Below are 19,791 nucleotides of genomic sequence, written 5' to 3'. Positions count from 1 at the left end.
AATCTGAAAGTATATGCATGGCTGGTTTTACCCAGAACTGCACCTAATTTAAACTCAGCTCTTTATTTTTCCCTGAAGTCTCTGCTGTATTTGATATATCTTTAGTTTCCATAAGCTGTTTACACCTGCTTAATATTGAGGGCATTACATACTCAGAATAATTTAAGCCAATTTGATGAACTGATTTGAATAATGATAAAGAAAAGTAAGCCAGCAGAATCAGAAAAGCACAGCATTTTAGAGCAGAAAGAACCATTAGAATTCATTCTCTTCCCTTATCTCTCTCTCTCTCCTTAATCTCAAAGGTAAAGCCTATGCCAAGGGTCTATTGTTAGCGGCAGAGCCTAGTCTAGAACCAATGGCTCTCAATTCTTAGATGAATGCTCTTTCCATAGTGCCATGTTGCCAAATAGGTAAAGCAAAGGGCTATGTCTACTCATCATGCTCTAACAATTCTAAACTGTGATGTGCAAATGACTGACTATTGCACTAAACATAAGGATATCACAATTAGTATTCTATTTTCATTGTTCTTTTGGTTAATTAAGATTGAGTGCTGTACCACAACCTACAGCCTTAAAGTCCTGCAATAATATTAATGTCCATTGTCATCTGCTTATGGTTTTCCCTCAGCTACTATAATCATCCAAAGCCTATGTATTCATCAACCAATTTTGAAAACTTGGGTAGGTATGACCTGATAGACTCCTAATTCTTTCTGTTCAAAAAGGGCAGAGACATACAAAGAAGTATACCACTAATTTATATCCAACTGGGCTACAACTCTGAAGTCTGCAGGGAGCAGATTCTGGGCTCCCTGGAAGGTGAGCTATTTTACACTGAAAGTAATGACTGACTGGCTCTTTTGAAGGTGGAAAAATGCTTTACACACTTATCTCCAATTTTTCCTTGAGCAGCTGCTGGAACCACTGAAGCCTAAGAGTATGCATGCTATCTGCCATGGTCCACAAACCCAGATTTCCTATGGAAAGCCTTCCTCTTATGAAGATAAAAGAGAAGTACAAAACAAAAGAGAAAAAGCCAAAAAGAAAGATTGGGTCATAACCACAAAAAGATGTGATCAAGTCAGGGCAAAGGGAATTATAAGTGGTTTGGAAGATCAGTAACATTGTTCACTGCTGGTGTTTATTGCTTTTCTTTTGTGCCAGATATGTTCCTTTATTCTAAAGCTACTGCCCTGTAGTGTCAAATGGATAAATCAATACCATCCCTTTTAATATCCTCTGACTTTCCACTTTAAGCAACATTTTGAAGCCATTTCTCTCCTACAGTGTATTCCATCAACCAAACCAATGAATGTTACTATGTGACCAGAAAAATGCATTTGTTTTGCTCAATGAAAAAAAAAAAAAAGAAAGAAAATCTATGATATTTTCACATATATGACATGAAACTAGATCTTACTATTCTCAGGGATAAGAGGGAGAGGGCAAATCTAATATAACTTTCTATAAAGCAACACATTTTTAATAAATATACCAGGCAGGCATACATCTGAATGACTAGACACTTTGAAACATTTGCTACTGCTCAGAAGCTTTTGCATTTTTTTTCTTTTGACCTACATTTCCAGGGGAAGTTTATAAATCTCTCAAGAAGTTTAGTTTCATTTATTTACAGATTTCCTTCTCTTTTGGCCCACAGGGCTAGTAATCATATTTATTCTCTAATACCCTTTTCTCAACACTTAGCACAAAACATAATTAGGCTATTTTAAAAAATCAAATACAAATTCATTTTCAAAGAACAAAAATCTGGAACTTGATTCTGAAATAATTGTGAAAGAACATGAGTCATATCCTAAAAACAATGTCAAAACAGAGATTCTAAATTGATGATTCTTATTTGAAACAATAAAGTTAAATTTGAAACAGATGTGTAATATACAGCTGTTGCAATATATTGGTTTAAAATACAGTTGGACCTTCTATCTCTGGTCCTATGCCCACATGTCTATCTACAGTTCAACTTACCATCCCAGCGCAGAGGCCTATATTGCTTAAAGATATTCTGAGTACTTAATTATGTTCCTGATTACCTTAAATTCAGAGAATTTCACTTCATTGTTAGAAGATGATTTTAGCTTTATGGTATTCCACAGATTGATTCTGCTCTCACTTCTTACAATATGCTTAGAACCATACCTTCATGACACAAATTATGAGTAATTAGATTCATTCATGCCTACACATGAATGATGTGTACATGCCTACACAAATAGGCATGTGTTGCTTTGTTGAATAAATAATAAATAATAAATAAATAATTTATTTATTTTTATTTATAATTTATTTATTATAATTTATTTTATATTTTATTTATATTATATATATATTTATATTTTATATTTTATACATATATTATATAATATATATTATAAATATATTATATATTATATAATATATATTATAAATATATTTTATATTATATTTATATTTTATTTATAATTTATAAAAAATAAATAAATAATAAATAAAAAACCACAAATATTGCTTTGTTGAATAAGAACACATATTTTCCACAAACTTTAAAATACTTATTTTTTGCTTAAGAATTAAAATAATTGTTCCCTATAAAGTATCACCATAAAATTTCTGCCCTAATTCTAGACTTTTTAATACATATGTGGTCACCTGCTTCTCTCCAATAGTTAACTCTGACCACAGTCTTATATGAGATTGTATAATTAGGGCAAAGGGACATTGACTCTGCATAGCTGTACCTTTCATTGTGCTGGTCTCTCTTTAAGAGGAGAGAGACCCCTAACATTTAAGAGCCTGCTTCTATTCATTTTTACATGAAAGATAATTTAGTATAACAGAGAATTTTTAAAAATATATTAGAAGCCTTACAATTTTATTCTTAAAAATGCTTCTTTTTAACATAGTTTAGTTATACTAACTTAAAATGCTTAAATATGTAGAAACATCATTGCATGTTACATTTCAATCAGCTCTTCCATAAAAGTAATTTCTTTCATATCTTAAACTTATGATTTTCATTTTATTTCCTTTTTATGGAAGAGTCTTAGACTTTTAGTTTTATTGATTTCTGTCTTTTACTTGGTTTATATACACTGATATTTCTTTTGGCTTCAGATAAATTTAAAATATTTCCTAATAAAACAAATGATAAAGTGTGTTATTGGGAGAGAAATTTAATTTTAACTATCCTCCATTTCATTTTGAAACTTCTAAAATTGGTTATTGAAGTCCCTTCCTCATGTCACCTGATATAAGGGAAAAAGTATTCACCATTTATATCTGTGTTCATACCTGCCTCAAAAATTAATTCACATATATAATAAATATTAAGGACAGAAAAAACAGAACTTCATCAATAAATGGAAATGATTATTTTTCTCATATTGAAAAAGCATAGTCAATTCAATCATGGTTGCTTTGATTCATTAACTATATGCAATCATTATGCTCAGTAGAATATTAAAATAAACTCCATTTTTTAGTCTTTAAACATTTGAAAAATTTCCAATATTTTTTGTTTCAATTCCACTCATTTTTCTCATATACTTTTGAGTCTATAATACCCAAAGGACAATGCATGCTGCCTTACCAAGGTACACTTAACACTCAATTAAACAATTTCATCTAATCGCTAATGGGTGCTGCTAGCTTAGTGCTTCTGAAATTGTCTTTTCTATACTATCAAGGTAATAGAAGTCCCATTTGATGGATGTTCTAAACTCTTTAGAGTTCTTTATTTACATATATATACATTTTTCTTGGTTAGGCTTTATCACATTCCAGATCACAACAGTTTTGTTTCATCATTATTTACTCATTTCTCGTAAAGTTCCATTACCTATAATCTATATAGCCTGAAATCTAATTGTCGAAAGTGTCATTTTTAGTATTCATTATTTAAAAACTAAAATTTAAGTTTCACTTTAGGACACCAGTATACCCTTAAGATGTGTATCGCCCCCCAATAAATTGTATAGTTAGCTAAATATATAAATATTAAATACATAAGTATTAAATAATAACTAAATACATAAGTACATTTAGGTACAAAGTTAGGTCTTTAATAGATATGAATCAGGTGGCTGGCTTTTATTCTACAAAAAATATAGAGTCAGTTCCTAAGGATCTTTTCTATATAATTCAATTTGAAAGAATGATGAACTGATCTCATGAAACTGTGTGTGTGTGTGTGTGTCTCAGTCATGTCTGACTCTTTGCAACCTATAGACTGTAACCCACCAGGCTATTCTGTTCATGGGATTCTTCAGGCAAGAATACTAGAGTGGGTTGCCATTCCCTTCTCCAAGGGATCTTCCCAACCCAGGGATTGAACCTGGGTGTCCCACATTGCAGGCAGATTCTTTACCATCTGAGACACCAGGGAAGATCCTAAAAAAATTGCACAGTTAGCAACTAAATATATAAGTACATTTGGGTACAAGGTTAGGTCTTTAACAGATAGAATCAAATGACTGGCTTTTATTCTACAGAAAATATACAGTCAGTTCCTAAGGATCTTTTCTACATAATTCAATTTAGAAGATGATCAACTTATCTCATGAACGTGTATGTGTGGGCCTGTGAGTGTAAGTAAGCACTCAGGCTCACTGTATGCTGAACAGTCTTGTCTCTGTAATCAAGCCCTGCCTTCCATGCCTAGATTTAAAACACATATTTTGAGAAATTATGTTCGGAGATAAAGTTCTGGGAAGACAAAATAAAAATGATAAATGCAGTCAACCCTTGTTTATGGGGCAGAGAACAGACTGATGGAATTTTATATTATATGCCTCAATAATTAAGGCCCAGTAGAGAGTTAAGACTGACAACTTCTCTCCCATGTTTAGATGAGAAATCAGACAATAGCCAGGTCCAGGTATCCTTCAGAAGGAGGTAAAGAAGCTAAACTGTTCACAGTAAGATTTGGACAAGTACATTTGTGTGCATAGAAAGGATGAAGTCTCTGTAGCCCTCACCCAAGACTCTCTCTTACTCACTAGGCACCAAGGAAATACAGCTCCAAGACTTTGCTCGTTTCTTACTAGTTGTAGTTGGTGATGGCGGAGTAATGTGGTGGTAGTAAACAAAATTGCTGAGTCTCACCTTATAAAAAGTTAAACCACCCAAACATAGTTAGAAGTTAATAATTTTGTTTCCATGACCTTTCCTGTTAGTAAATTAAACAAGAGGTAGCATATTAATGAATACATGAATAAAGGCAGAGATAAGCTCCACAGTAACATGTGCTCCTATTACGGTTCTGGATACATGAAAACCAGTGAGAATGATGTGACCCAAAGAATATGTAACAAATGTCACTCCATACTCAAACTCAATAGACATACTGGATGCACGCATAAATTCTAAACAACAGCTGAATTTTTCACACTACTGACACATCTTTGCTGCATACTCTTTGTAAATATTTGAACATTTCATTAAAAGATATACTGAGTGAAGCTGGTGGATTGTCCAGAGCCAGTTCATCAGTGTAAAGTAATCACAGATAATATAAATCAGAATCACATCTGTCTTAGATGCTTTTTTTTTCACTTTTATGCTAAGTTAAGAGCATTGTTAGTGAATGGTATTATTGGATATTAGGAGTACTGGCTACAAATCCAAATTGTTCTATCATAATATTCAGATTCATTAAGTTTCTAATCATCTCTTTATAGGAGCTATTCAAGGATTTCTAATTGAATTTATGACCTTGTACAAAAATCATATCACAAACCCCTTTATGTTTACTCATATAAGCCTTGTTATTTTACTCCTATATTTATTTTTCCATCATAGTATTTCTTGGGTACTCTAAAGAGAGATGACTTATTTAAGAAGTTAATGAACTAATGCAAAACTTACTTCTATTATTATCTTCATATTTAATTACAAGTTCTTATTTATGTGATTACCTTAGCAAGGACTACAAGTATTGTTGAATGTCAGCCTCTTATCTATCCTTCCAAGCTTTTAAATATAATAAAGTACCTGGATTCTTTATTCAGTATTTCAGATCTCCTTTCTTTCATGTCACAGAAGATAAATTCACATGTCTGTACTGACAACATCACAGCTTTGAAAACGCATCCATTCGTTTCCTTATAAATAGTTCAGTCACTTACTTTAATCTATCTTCCTCTGCCCATCACTCTAATGTCAAACTTACAAACTTAAGAATGCACTTTTCTCTACGCCTAGTTTTAAAGCAAGAGTCCAAAAATCTATTCATTTAACTAACACACACTGACAGAAGTAGCATTTGGACTGACAGGATGTCAATCGATAAGCATTCGCATCCAGGAATATCTGATAGTGGTGCCATGACATTTTTGTTTTGATGAGCATTTAGTACTAACAGTGGCAAGGGTCTACCCTTCCTAAGATGTGTGTAGGCTAAATGGATGCTGAATTATCCATTTTACTTTTTTGTGTGTTTTCGTTTTTTCAGTATAGTCATCCTTAATCCATACCTTCTACATAGCTCTGGTAGTTCAATCCCAGAAACCATATATATGGTTTATTTGTTTCATCTATTCCAGCCAAGTTTTTCTTTCTTTAATATCAACCTTCCAGAGACCCCATCTTTGAATTTATTACAGTTTAAAACAAAACTAAAACAAAAGGAGGACTTCCCTGGTGACTGAGTGGTAAAGAATCTGCCTACTAATGCAGTAGACTCAGATTCAAACTCTGGGCCAGGAAGGTCCCCTGGAGAAGGAAGTGGCAACTCATCACTCCAGTATTCTTGCCTGGGAAATCCCATGGGCAGGGAAGCATGGTGGGCTACAGTCCATGGGATTGCAACGAGTTGGACAAGACTTAGCAACTTAACAACAAGAACTAAACAAAAGAAAGAACATACATAACACCCGCAGATCAGAGTTTCCAGAGAGACTGGAAAATTTCCAAAGGTCATAGACTCTACCTTGAAAGAAACTGACTTTGATACCTATTTATAACCTAGTATCTGGCTTGAAAAGTCCTTGAGTTGTCCTAAAGTAAACAGAAGATTATCAAATTAACTGAAGCAGGTACTAAACAGTTGATTTGTAAAGTTTATCATTTTACCAATTCCTCTCTTTTAAAGTAGCACCTGCTCATAATCAGGGATTGTTGTGAATTTCTATAGGCTATGAACAAGACATTTCTGCCCAACTCTCAATGTCATCACTTTCTCAGAGTTACAGAACATGTTTTACTTTCTGATGCATAATTTCCTTTTAACTTGTAAGACCTCTCTGCTGCAAACTGGTGATGATATTGGCAGTTACTGTGTAGATTCTAGCTATAAAAAGCTTGTTCAGCTAATGAATTGAATTTGCATTCTTTGTCTCCCTGTGTGGAGTTCTACCCAAAACATTAAAATCATCAACATCATGGACTAGAACTAATATTTCTCAATATCAACTTGAGAAGTAAGTTAGGTTTTATAGCTTGAAAATCACTAGTCTCTTCTGGATCTGACATCATGATAAATCACACAACTGCAGTTATAAGCTTTTGCATTTATAACTTCCGTATCTCAAATAAATTGCCTATTCCAAAAGTCTATCATTTAAAAAATCAGTGAAATTTAACTTTTCTTTTAAATTAAACAATAAATATATAACTGAACATTTATCTGTTACTATAGCAAAAAATAACACCGCCTGTTACTCACATGGCACTGTGCGGAGGTAGAGGTTGTCACGAATGATTTGCTGAAGTTCATGGTCCACAGAACCCTTCTGAAATCGTAAGTTGAGGTAGTGACGAAGATCCTTATCAACAATTCCTCCTAGAATGATACAATTGGAAAATAAGTGTGTAATTTGATTCTGTCATAAACATACTCAGGAACTCATTTAAAACTTGGCATTATCTCACATTGCTCTTTTGACCTTCTGAAACATTTATCACCCATACTAGTAAAGGATAACATTTACTAAGTTAATAATTACCCACCAAGTCAGTGCTCAGTGTTTTACACGCACTCTTTCATTTTCATTTAGAATGAAGTCTGTATCACAGCAAAAGACACATATCACTCTTGAACTGAATATATACGAAATGGCAGAGTATATCTCATTGCATGGCTAAAAAGATCTTTTTGTTTTTTTTTTAACTTCCCACATTCCCTTTCCCCCAGTCATTTCCTTTCCAGTCTTTCTGTTTACACATTTGACTACTCTACGTAACTTATACAAGAGAAATCTATGCTATTTGCCCTTTTGATACTGGCTTTTCACTCAGTATGTCTTCAAGTTTTGAAAAGATTTTTAAGTTATTTAAAGTTACTCTGGATTTGGATAAGTAGGGTGATATAAAAAGTTAAAAAAAAGAATTACACCAATATTAATGTTTTACTATCTTTATAAAATGAGTAGAAGTAATGCATCTGTTGTATAAAATATGAACAGATGATTTTTAACTATAATGTTTGAAATATTTTAAGTATTTTTAGAGTTTATTATTAGTATAGAAGTAATTTTGAGTATCAGTTCAGTTCATTTCAGTGGCTCAGTCGTGTCTGACTCTTTGCGACCCCATGAACCACAGCAGGCCAGGCCTCCCTGTCCATCACCAATTCCCGGAGTTTACCAAAACCCATGTCCATTGAGTCGGTGATGCCATCCAACCATCTCATCCTCCGTCATCCCCTTCTCCTCCTTTCCCTCAATCTTTCCCAGCATCAGGATCTTTTCAAATGAGTCAGCTCTTTGCATCAGGTGGCCAAAGTATTGGAATTTCAGCTTCAACATCAGTCCTTCCAGTGAACACCCAGGACGGATCTCCTTTAGGATGGACTGGTTGGATCTCCTTGCATCAAACAAGCTGGGCTTTAGGTAAGGCACCAATACTGTGAATTTATCATAGATTATTTTCATGTTTAAAAATAATTATGTTAAATTATGAAGATTTATCTAATGAAGGCTTTTGTTTTTCTAATACTTGGAAGAATGAATTATAAATAAAAATATCTGTAAAATATAAATAAGAATTTCTAAAACCCTGATCTTTTCAAACATATTAGGGTAATTTAGCCAAGACAAAAAATTAAAGGCAGAGGAAATAGGAATCTGTGATAGAAGGAAATGGCAACCCATGCCTTTACTGGGAAATTCCAAGGACAGAGGCGTCTAGTGGGCTACAGTTCATGGGGTTGCAAGAGTTGCACATGACTTGGTGACCAAGCCACCACCTTCATAACAGTTACAAAAATCACATTCTCTTCAATTCCTTTTAATCTCAAAATTCCAATTCATTAACAATCTCTTTGCACCACCATGACCACATAAAAAAAATCATGTGAGTGTGCATATATGCAACACAAACACCTTTTACACAAACAGTAAATATACTTGAAAACTATATATTGCTACATTTCTGAAGTTTTCAAATTTATTGTTTCAGTTGCCTCTAATCTGCTGGTACAGTCTGAGCAAGATGCCATACAAAATAGTATTTTTAACTGAACTATCAAAATTTCTACTCTTCAGTGTTTCTCATATATTTGTCAGTAGTCTCAATTTATTTTTCTACCCAATATGATAGCAGAAAATAAATGACAGGAAAACTTATTGCTTATAGAATGCACACAAATATTACATCCAGAACACTTGCACATATTATTTTCTAAATTCAAAATCATTTTTTTTTCAATCAAAACAGTGGAGCAATCAGAAATGAATGTAACTGGAAACCACCATCACAATATTGATCATCTATTGTTTATATCTCCAAATGTCCTGCATTTCCATAGGTCTTGGACTTACTGATATCACACTGAATTAATTAAAACAAGATATTCTGAAATCCTGTTTTCCTTCCTTGGTCTTTCATAGTCAGAAGAACATGTCTACTCTTGCTACTTCAATATAGCTGTTGAGCAATCACCATTCTTGACTCTTCTCATTTCTCTTCTGCCTAGTTATGAGTCTAGATGTCTTTCAGCAACTGTACTTTTCTTTTCTTTTCTTTCTGTCTAATATGTGTGGGGCATTGGGAAAGACCCTGATGTTGGGAAAGACTGAAGGTGGGAGGAAAAGGGGATGACAGAGGATGAGATGGTTGGATGGCATCACCGACTCAACAGACATGAGTTTGAATAAACTCTGGGAGTTGGTGATGGACAGGGAGGCCTGGCACACTGCAGTCCATGGGGTTGCAAAGAGTTGGACATGACTGAGTGATGAACTTAATTGAATATGTGGGGCATGTAAAGTGATGAGATCCTTTCTGATAGCCTGAGAGAATGCTAACTATAGAACAACAGATGTAGTCTGTCCACTAAAGTAGGCTAGAATCATTCGCCTAATATAACATGGATAAGCTCACATTTTGTAGTCCAAGATGAGTCTTGGCTCCTGAAAATATATTATCAATTTAAACCAGTTCTTCTACTACAAAAATACCACATTAGCAGTCACAACTGAAGAACCTCTTGATTAAGGTAAAAGACCACAGTGAAAAAGCTGGCTTTAAACATTCAAAAAACTATGATCATGGACTCCAGCCCCATTACTTTATGGTAAATAGATGGGGAAACAATAGAAACAGTGAAAGACTTTATTTTCTTGGGCTCCAAAATCCCTGCGGATGGTAACTGCAGTCATGAAATTAAAAGACACATGCACCTTGAAAGAAAAGCTATGACAAACCTAGCAGCTCATTGAAAAGCAGAGACATCACTTTCCCAACAAAGGTCAGTATAGTCAAAGCTATGATTTTTCCAATAGTAATGTACAGATGTGAGAGTTGGACCATAAAGAAGGGTGAGCACTGAAGAATTGATGCTTTTGAACTGCAGTGCTAGAGAAGACTCTTGAGAGTCCCTTGGACAGCAAGGATATCAAACCACTCAATCTTAAAGGAAATAAACCCTGACTATTCATTGGAAGGACTGATGCTGAAGCTCCAAGACTTTGGTCACCTGATAGGAAAAGACACTGATGCTGGGAAAGATTGAGGGCAGGAGGAGAAGGGGGCAACAGTGGATGAGATGGTTGCATGTCATCACCAACTCAATGGATATAAGTTTGAGCAAACTCTGGGAGATAGTGAAGGACAGGGAAGCCTGGTATACTGCAGTCTATGGGGTCACAAAGAGTCAGACCCAACTGAGCAACTGAACAACAAGTTGTCTCAAAGGTTTACTTACCTAAGAAAACAACAACAAAAATGGTTGTCTAATCATTCAGGGACTGGCTGTATCTTTTTTTCCATGAAAAAACCTACAGAAGTTTCTGAGAATTAATATAAATTTTCTTCCATTAACTAAAATGAATTGTCACATTTGTTTTGGAAGGTCTATCTTGGCCTCGTATTTCACTAATACTTTATCATCCTTCACAATTTATCATAGCATCTTTCAGATAAGGCAGTTTTATTAGTATTTACCCACTATCCTTATTATGAAAAATTCTGCTGGTTGCCTACCATATATTTTCTCTATTCTTTTCTATTTAGAGCCAGTTTAGTTCCAGGCCTATAACATGGATTTCAGACCCAGCGCATGGATCATGGTTGTCTGAAACCATCATACGGTCTGGTTCCCCACCTCCTGAGCTGCCCTTGCAACTTCCAGCATCTCTGTCCTGGCCATTGAGACCTAACACAGAAGGAGGGGGTTTCTTTATTCATTAAACTAAAATTTATATCTGATATCAAGACCCTTTGCATCCAGTCCATTTTGGCTAGACTGGGTATTCCTGTTTGGGACTTCCATGGACTCTTCGCTCTCTGCTAGACTTGATATTCTGATCACAAACCACAAAGAGAGCTGGACAAGGGAAAAATCCAACATGCTAAGGATACTGTAGTAAAAGTTAGAAAAAGCCTGGGTCTTTAATGGCTTCACTGATAAGCTAAAATATCAGTAACTACATAGCTTAGAATATTGTGTTATAAGAGAAAAAGTAAATACTCATTTCTTAAAACTATTATGGTTTTGGTTATCTGCAATTATACATGATCCCAATCAATAAACTGCATGACTAGAAAAGTTTTGTGTACATATGTATACATAAAAATACATACACTTTTAAAGACATCTTTTTTATTAATCAGACATTTCCATTAAAGAAGGATTAAGCAACAGATATTGGGCAATGTCTGAGCTGAAAAATAGAGCCTGTATCTTAAGAGTATCTGATTTTAGGTATATAAGCAAACATTTTAAAGCAAACTAAAAAATAGAGTGCCATATACTGATTTTTAAGAAATGTTATATATAATGAAAATAAAAAATAATCTGCTATCTTATTTGCCCCAGATATAATTTTTGCTTTTATTATTATTGTTTTTAGAGTTTCTGTTTTTTGTCATTTGTTAGTAATGACAAATGACCCAGACCAGATCTTACCTACCTAGATCTGGTAGCTTATAGAATACCTGCATCAATCATTCTGTTAGCATTGCATGCTCTAGCCATTTTACTCTTCTCTTCAAAAAAATTCAGTGTTTCTTGCTTATGATTATATTTGAATAATTATTGAGTTATTTCACTTAGCTGAAAATTATTTCATTTTACAAAATAAAATAATAGATTAAAATATATACTACCTTCTCAAATTACATATTTGTCAGTAAGACATCTGGGGAAAATATGAGTCCTATGATTCTGCTTCTAAAGAACATGTACCTAATTCTCATAATCTACAGTCTGAAGACAAAACTTCTTAGCCCAAACCAGTCAGGTATTTTCTCAGCAGAGCCCAGACAAGCTTTTCAATCTGATATCAAAGTATGACCTAGGAAGAACCCTTAGGAAATAACTTAATCCAAATTCTTCATATTGCAAATAAAGAAAGTGAAGCTCACACAAATTATTTGGCACTGGGTTCAGAGCAAAGATGGGGTAGGGAGTGGGAGAAGAATCAAGGAGCAATTCCAGTGGATTATTTGAGGAGAAAACTCTAAATATTACAACTTGAAAATGGCATGCATCTCACAGTTTCTATACTTTTCAGAAATGTCCCCAGTACAACCGCTCTGTTCCCTCCACTACTTGAATGCCCAGATAGGGGGAGCAAAGGAAGAAGATCAGCAACTTAGTTCAAATGGACAGAAACTCCTTGGCATATTCCTTAAGAAAAACTGCTTGATAATATATATGTTTCGGTGCTGTTCTCTCGAAACATCCCACCCTCGCCTTCTACCACAGAGTCCAAAAGTCTGTTCTGTACATCTGTGTCTCTTTTTCTGTTTTGCATATAGGGTTATCATTATCATCTTTCTAAATTCCATATATATGTGTTAGTATACTGTATTGGTCTTTATCTTTCTGGCTTACTTCACTCTGTATAATGGGCTCCAGTTATCAAGGGTGAAACAGATCATCAGCCCAGGTGGGATGCATGAGACAAGTGTTCGGGCCTGGTGCACTGGGAAGACCCAGACGGATCGGGTAGAGAGGGAAATAGGAGGGGGGGATCGGGATGGGGAACACATGTAAATCCATGGCTGATTCATGTCAATGTATGACAAAAACCACTACAATATTGTAAAGTAATTGGCCTCCAACTAATAAAAATAAATGGAAAAAAAATAAAATAAAATAAATAAAGAAAAACTGCTTGTTCTAGTCATGTAGCAGTCTTCTTAAGGTTGAAGAAGAAATATACCAGGCTCTATAATACTTGTGCCAAGAGTCTGACTGCTAATAGCTGGCAAGAGTAGCCCCGTTACTCATTTGTGGGCAGGATGGTTGACTCAAATTTTCATGTCCCTTGAGTCAAATGCTTCTCAAATCAATATGCACCTTAAAATTTTGTAAACTAGGGAGAGTAATTCACTGATTGGGACAGTGCTGTGTGTGTATGAAGAAGGTGGAGATGACTGGCAGGTAAGAAGGTGGAGATGACCGGCAAGTCAAAATCTGGTTCATTCTGTCATTTATTCATCCTGTGCTTCAGCCAAATGAGCCTATTCTAACATTCTACTGACCTTATATTTCCTTCTCTATAACTCATTTTTTTCCTTTACACTCCATAAAATCCTGAAGTGGGCATTTGATTTTTCTTTGCACATTTGTACTTTTGAAAGAATTGATGTTTTCAAATGGTTGTGCTGGAGAAGACTCTTGAGAGTTCTTTGGACTACAAGGAGATCAAACCAGTCAATCCTAAAAGAAATCAATCCTAAATATTCATTGGAAGGACTGATACTGAAGTTGAAGCCCTGATACTGTGACCAACTGACACGAAGATCCACCTCATTGGAAAAGACCCTGATGCTGCGAAAGACCGAAGTCAAAAGAGGAAGGGAGCAGCAGAGGATGACATGGCAAGTTAGCATCACTGACTCAGTGGACATGATTTGAGCAAACTCCAGGAGATAGTGGAGGACAGAGGAGCCTGGGGTGCTATAGTCCACAGGGTCACAAAGACTCGGACATGACTTAGCAACTGAACAACAGAAATGTTTTTGCTTTATCTTTATAATACCTTCTTTGGTAATAGCACCCTAATTTCACTTTTCAAGTTATGTATCTCTCACATTCTGTATAATGTAGTTAGACCTGGATTCACTTTTCCCTGTTCTCTCTTATCCAATTAAAGTTTCTTTTCTAGAAGTTGTCTTCTAAACTTTGTTTATTTATTTATTCTTACTTATTTGGCTGTTCCAGGTTTTAGCTGCAGTACATGGGATATTTAGTTGCCGCATGCAAAATCTCAGTTGCAGCATGTGGGCTCTAGCTCCCTGACCAAAGATTGAACCCAAGTCCCCTGTATTGAAAGCATGGAGTCTTAGCCACTGGACCACCAGGGAAGTTCCTAGAAGTTGTCTTTATAAGTGGAGTTAGACAGGGATATGAATGCAAATGAATACATCCTGAAAGCAGCACCTTGAAAAGTCTACCCATCACTTTTGCTTCCAGAACATACAGAAGCCCCTTTCCTATGCTTTTCTAGTCAATTTTTCCCACTTCCCCTTTATTGTTTTCTATGAAAGAAACATTATGAATAAGAAAGCCTTCCCTTTGATATTACCAATTTAATTCATATTCATTCTTCAGCTTAAAATTATCCTTGCCTTGGCATTCCTTGTGATCTTTTGGCCAGAAGTCTTCTTTGTTTTTTGAATTTCCATATCTTGGTCCCCTTTCTTAAACAACTTGTACATTCTAACAGACCATACAGTAACTAGCGGATCTGCTTTAAGTTATATATTAAACTCTAAGCTTGCTGGGACAGGGAATTTCCTAATTATTTGAGGTCTTCTCCTCTCTCCTCACTTCAGTCTCTAAAGCAGTGCCTTCTTAATATATGAGACCCGGAAATGTTTGCAGAATAAATAAGTCACAAATGCTATAGTGGACAGAATGCTAGATTAGAGAGTTGGAAGCTGAGTTTTAATTACCACTGCAACACTTACTCATTGAGTGGTCTTGTACAAAACCTTTAATTATTTCTGGGTCTCATTATTCGTATCTACAAAAGGTGGGTCAGTTTTTACTGCTAAAACGGAATACAATTAGACTGGGTGATTTAAACAACAAATATCTATTTCTCACAGTTCTGGAACCCAAGAAGTCCATGATCAAAGAACTGGTGTGTTGAGAGTCTGCTGAGGGTATGCTTCCTGGTCTGCAGATGGCCCACTTCTCCCTGTATCCTCTTACCACTAAGAGAGAAACCAGCTCTCTAGTGTTTATTCTTATGTGGGTACACATTTCATTCATAAGAGGTCCACCTTCGTGAACTAATTACTTTGCAAAGTCCCAGTCTTTTACGATGAGAGCTTAGGATTTTGGCCTTTGCAAGAGACACAAACATTCTACCAAAACAATATTTATAGAACCAAATAAAGTTTCTGCTAGACCCAACTTCTGTATTTTCATAGGCTATTTACTAAATATTTCTTATATTTTGGGGTTTTTTTTGGGCAATCAACAAAATTATTTTATTTGTTAGTATAATTACAGATAACTAGTTATAGTTCATTAGAAATAAAGGCATAGAAAACACAGCAGCATTGTTTATAATTGACAAGATATGGATGCAACCTAAGTATCCACCAACATATGAATGGATAAAGATGTGGTGTGGTGTGGTGTGGCATCTGTGTGTGTAAAAAATGTAATACTGTGTGCTGTGCTGTGGTTAGTTGCTCAGTTGTGTCCAACTCTTTGTGACACCAGAAACTGTAGCCCGCCAGGCTCCTCTGTCCATGGGAATACTCCAGGCAAGAATGTTGGAGTGTGTTGCCATGCCCTCCTCAAGGGGATTTTCCCAACCCAGGTCTCATGCATTGCAGACAAACTCTACCATTTGAGTCACCAGGGAAGTCCCAAATATAACACTATTCAGCCATAAAAAAGAATGAAATTTTGCCATTTGCAGCAACATGACTGAAGGTGGAGATCATTATAGTAAGTGAAATACGTAAGGCAGAAAAAGACAAATACTGATAACATCACTTTTATGTGGAGTCTAAAAAATGCATCAAACTAATAATTATAACAAAAAAGAAGCAGATTCAAAGATACAGAGAACAAACCAGTGGTTACTAGTGCGAAGAAGGAAATGAGGAGGGGCAATACAGGGGTATAGGATTAAGCAGTACACACTATTAGATATAAAACAAACCACAAGGATATATTGTACAGCATAGGGAATAAAGGCAATATTTTATAATAACTATATATGGAATACAATCTTTAAAAGTTGTGGATAACTCTATGCTTATAACATATAATATGAAATATCAAGTATACTTCAATTTTCAAAAAAAGAGAAAAAGGATAACCCCAATGGATAATCTCCATTTGACATTTTTTTAAAATCATCTGAATTGTCCAGGAAGCTAAGATCATCAACAGAAAATTGATTTCACATGTTGTCATTGTCAAAAGAGTAGTAAAATAATCAAGTAAAGCAGTCTCTAAGGAATTGGAAGAAGGGGAAAAAAATCTATTTGCCTCAGGATATGTCTGTCCACGAGTGACTGCAAGTTTATTATATGTTATTAGATGGTGAGGAGGTTGAGGAGAAAGGAAAGTACAAGGCTTTGTTGCTATGTTCCTTTTTCAGGAATAGTTTCAGTTGACTCCTCTCGAAAATGAATAAATAAATCACAGGAAGTTGATCAGTTCTTTTCAGGTCCACAGCCACACAGCAAGTGACAGACATATTTAATCCATTCTACTTGGGCAGGTTCCATCCCCTTTTTACGTGAAAAATTGTGCTTTGGTTTCTGATGATCTAGAGACCCATCTCATTTTCAGGTGACTAGAGTTTTGTACACAATTACCAAATTTATTTGATCTATACTCATTTTTCTATAAATTGTGAGCCAGTAAAGTCCTTCTTCCCCTAATAATTCTCCTTTGCCTATTTTAAAGAGAAGCACAAATATAAGGCCCTTGATAACTCATTGCCAATGCCATGGTTAATTACTTTTCATAGTAGAAAACATTTAGGTATATGGAAATTTGTAACCCTTCCATGATTTATTCACAGTATTAGAGAGTTCAATCTTTTAATCATGATTTAATATCTTTGTGTGTTGTTTTCCTTCAAAATTTCAGTAGTATCACATATTTTGTATAAGAAATGCAAAAATAAAAGAGACAAAAATATATTAAACAGTTGCAGATCATTAGGAGATTCAAAACTAGAAAGAATAATTGGTATTTCAGAAAAAGTGAAAGAGAATTTTAAGTGGCTTACAATATTCTCCAGTTCTATTGAAAATGACTTTGTTTTTATCATTTCCTTTCCCCCACTACTGTACAGATGGGATATTGAGTTTCATTTTTCATTATTACCCTCAGTCTCAAAGTAAATATTAGAGTTGTTCTTATAATTATGATTATACATTCCCATGGGGAAGGGAAAATGAATATTCACTCTTTTCCTGGCATTGTGCTAGGTGCTGTGCATGCATTACCCAAAATTTTACAATGAAGAAATGTAAAGGACAGGATATAGTTGAAAGCAAACTCAGGTACATCTAAATTTTCTATAATATCTCAAGATGGCTAGTTTCATCTAGGAACAGGGCATTGTCTACTGATTTCCTTGATTTGCCTAACTCATTTTTTTTCTTTTTAAAAGATTTTTATTTTTAATTGAACCTAATTGCTTTACAATTTTGTTTGTGTTGGTTTCTTCTGTACAACAATATGAATCAGCTACAAGTATACATATGTCTCCTTCCTGTTGAGCCTCCCTTCTACCCATCCCACTTCTCTAAATCATCACAGAGCACCAGGCTGAGCTCCCTGTGTTATATAGCAATTTTCCAGTAGCCATTTATTTTACACAAGGATAATGTATCTATTTCACAGCTATTTTTCACAGACCTAGAGAATGGACTAGGGGACACAGTGAGGGAAGGAGAGACTGGGATGAACTGAGAGAGTAGACTTGCATAACTCTTAAATGTTATATGTTCTTTATAAAAAGCAAGATTCAACTAATAAAAAAGAAAAAAAAGATAAGTGACCAAAAATGAATCTGACCTAAACTCAATTTATAAACCAGCAGTTATACCACTGTAAGTTACTAACAAAACATCTATTATGATAGTTATGTGTGGGTTTGAAACCACTGAAGTTGAATAAACTTTGGAAGTGTTAGTTGCTCAGTTGTGGCCAACTCTTTGCGACCCCATAGGCAAAAAAGGCCACCAGGCTCTTCTGTCCATTCAGTTCTCCAGGTAAGAATACTGGTCAGTCGCCCTTCCCTTCTGCAGGGGATCTTTCTGACCCAGGGAATGAACCCAGGTCTTCTGTATTGCAGGCAGATTCTTTATCTGAGCCACCAGGGAATCCCAAAGCCCTAAAGCTCCTACATAAAATTATAAGGTCAAAAAAAGAAACTATTGTCCAATACATAAATTAACAGGCAGTTTACTTTTTTAAATTTAGGGTCTTAGTTTACTGTCTTTTAAACTTTATTTTAAAACTTAAGTATAATTTTTTTCAATGCAGTGATAAAATATCACAATTGTTTCATTCTTAGAAAATCCGAGTTAAGAATTTAGCCACATTAATTTTAAAAAATACAGAATAAACTCATACAAGGTATACATTCATTTATAATATAAAACTAAAAGGGAACATGTGAATAGTATTTTAAAAACTGAATATTTGATCCAATTAGTTTAATATTAGTAAGATATTATCTACAAGTTAACTAAAAATTAAATATAGTCATATATTTAAATCATATTTTTAAATAGGTCATCAGTTTAGTTCAGTCGCTCAGAGGTACCCGACTCTTTGCGACCCCATGGACTGCAGCACGCCAGGCCTCCCTGTCCATCACCAACTCCCAGAGTTTACTCAAACTAATGTCCATTGAATCAGCCATCCAACCATCTCATCCTCTGTCATCCCCTTCTCCTCCTGCCTTCAATCTTTCCCAGCATCAGGGTCTTTTCAAATGAGTCAGCTCTTCGCATTAGGTGGCCAAAGTATTAGAGTTTCAGCTTCAACATCAGCTCCTTCTTCCAAGGAACAAGCGTCTTTTAATTTCATGGATGCAGTCACCATCTGTAGTGATTTTGGAGCCCCCCAAAATAAAGTCTGCCACTGTTTCCAATGTTTCCCCATCTATTTGCAATGAAGTGATGGGACCAGATGCCATGATCTTTGTTTTCTGAATGTTGAGCTTTAAGCCAACTTTTTCACTCTCCTTGATTTCACTTTCATCAAGAGGTTCTTTAGTTCTTCACTTTCTGCCATAAGGGTGGTGTTATCTGCCTATCTGAGGTTATTGATATTTCTCCTGGCAATCTTGATTCCAGCTTGTGATTCATCCAGCCCATAAAGAGGTCATAATTAAGAGTAAAA

General features: G+C 35.0%; 1 protein-coding gene across 6 annotated transcripts in view; it reads right to left on the bottom strand.

Annotated features, from left to right (window-relative positions):
* Positions 1–19,791, bottom strand: part of MAGI2 (membrane associated guanylate kinase, WW and PDZ domain containing 2) — a 1,438,402-nt gene that overhangs the window by 1,001,945 nt on the left and 416,666 nt on the right. For all 6 annotated transcript variants that reach the window (XM_043871630.1, XM_043871631.1, XM_043871626.1 and 3 more), the window contains exon 2: positions 7,669–7,785. In XM_043871630.1, the coding sequence (XP_043727565.1) occupies positions 7,669–7,785 (117 nt within the window). The remainder of the gene's footprint in view (positions 1–7,668; positions 7,786–19,791) is intronic.

The sequence above is a fragment of the Cervus elaphus genome, chromosome 18 (genome assembly GCF_910594005.1).
Source record: "Cervus elaphus chromosome 18, mCerEla1.1, whole genome shotgun sequence".
NCBI lineage: Eukaryota > Metazoa > Chordata > Mammalia > Artiodactyla > Cervidae > Cervus > Cervus elaphus.
The sequence above is the reverse complement of the archived record's forward strand: the minus strand, read 5'-3'. Positions and strand labels throughout refer to the sequence as shown.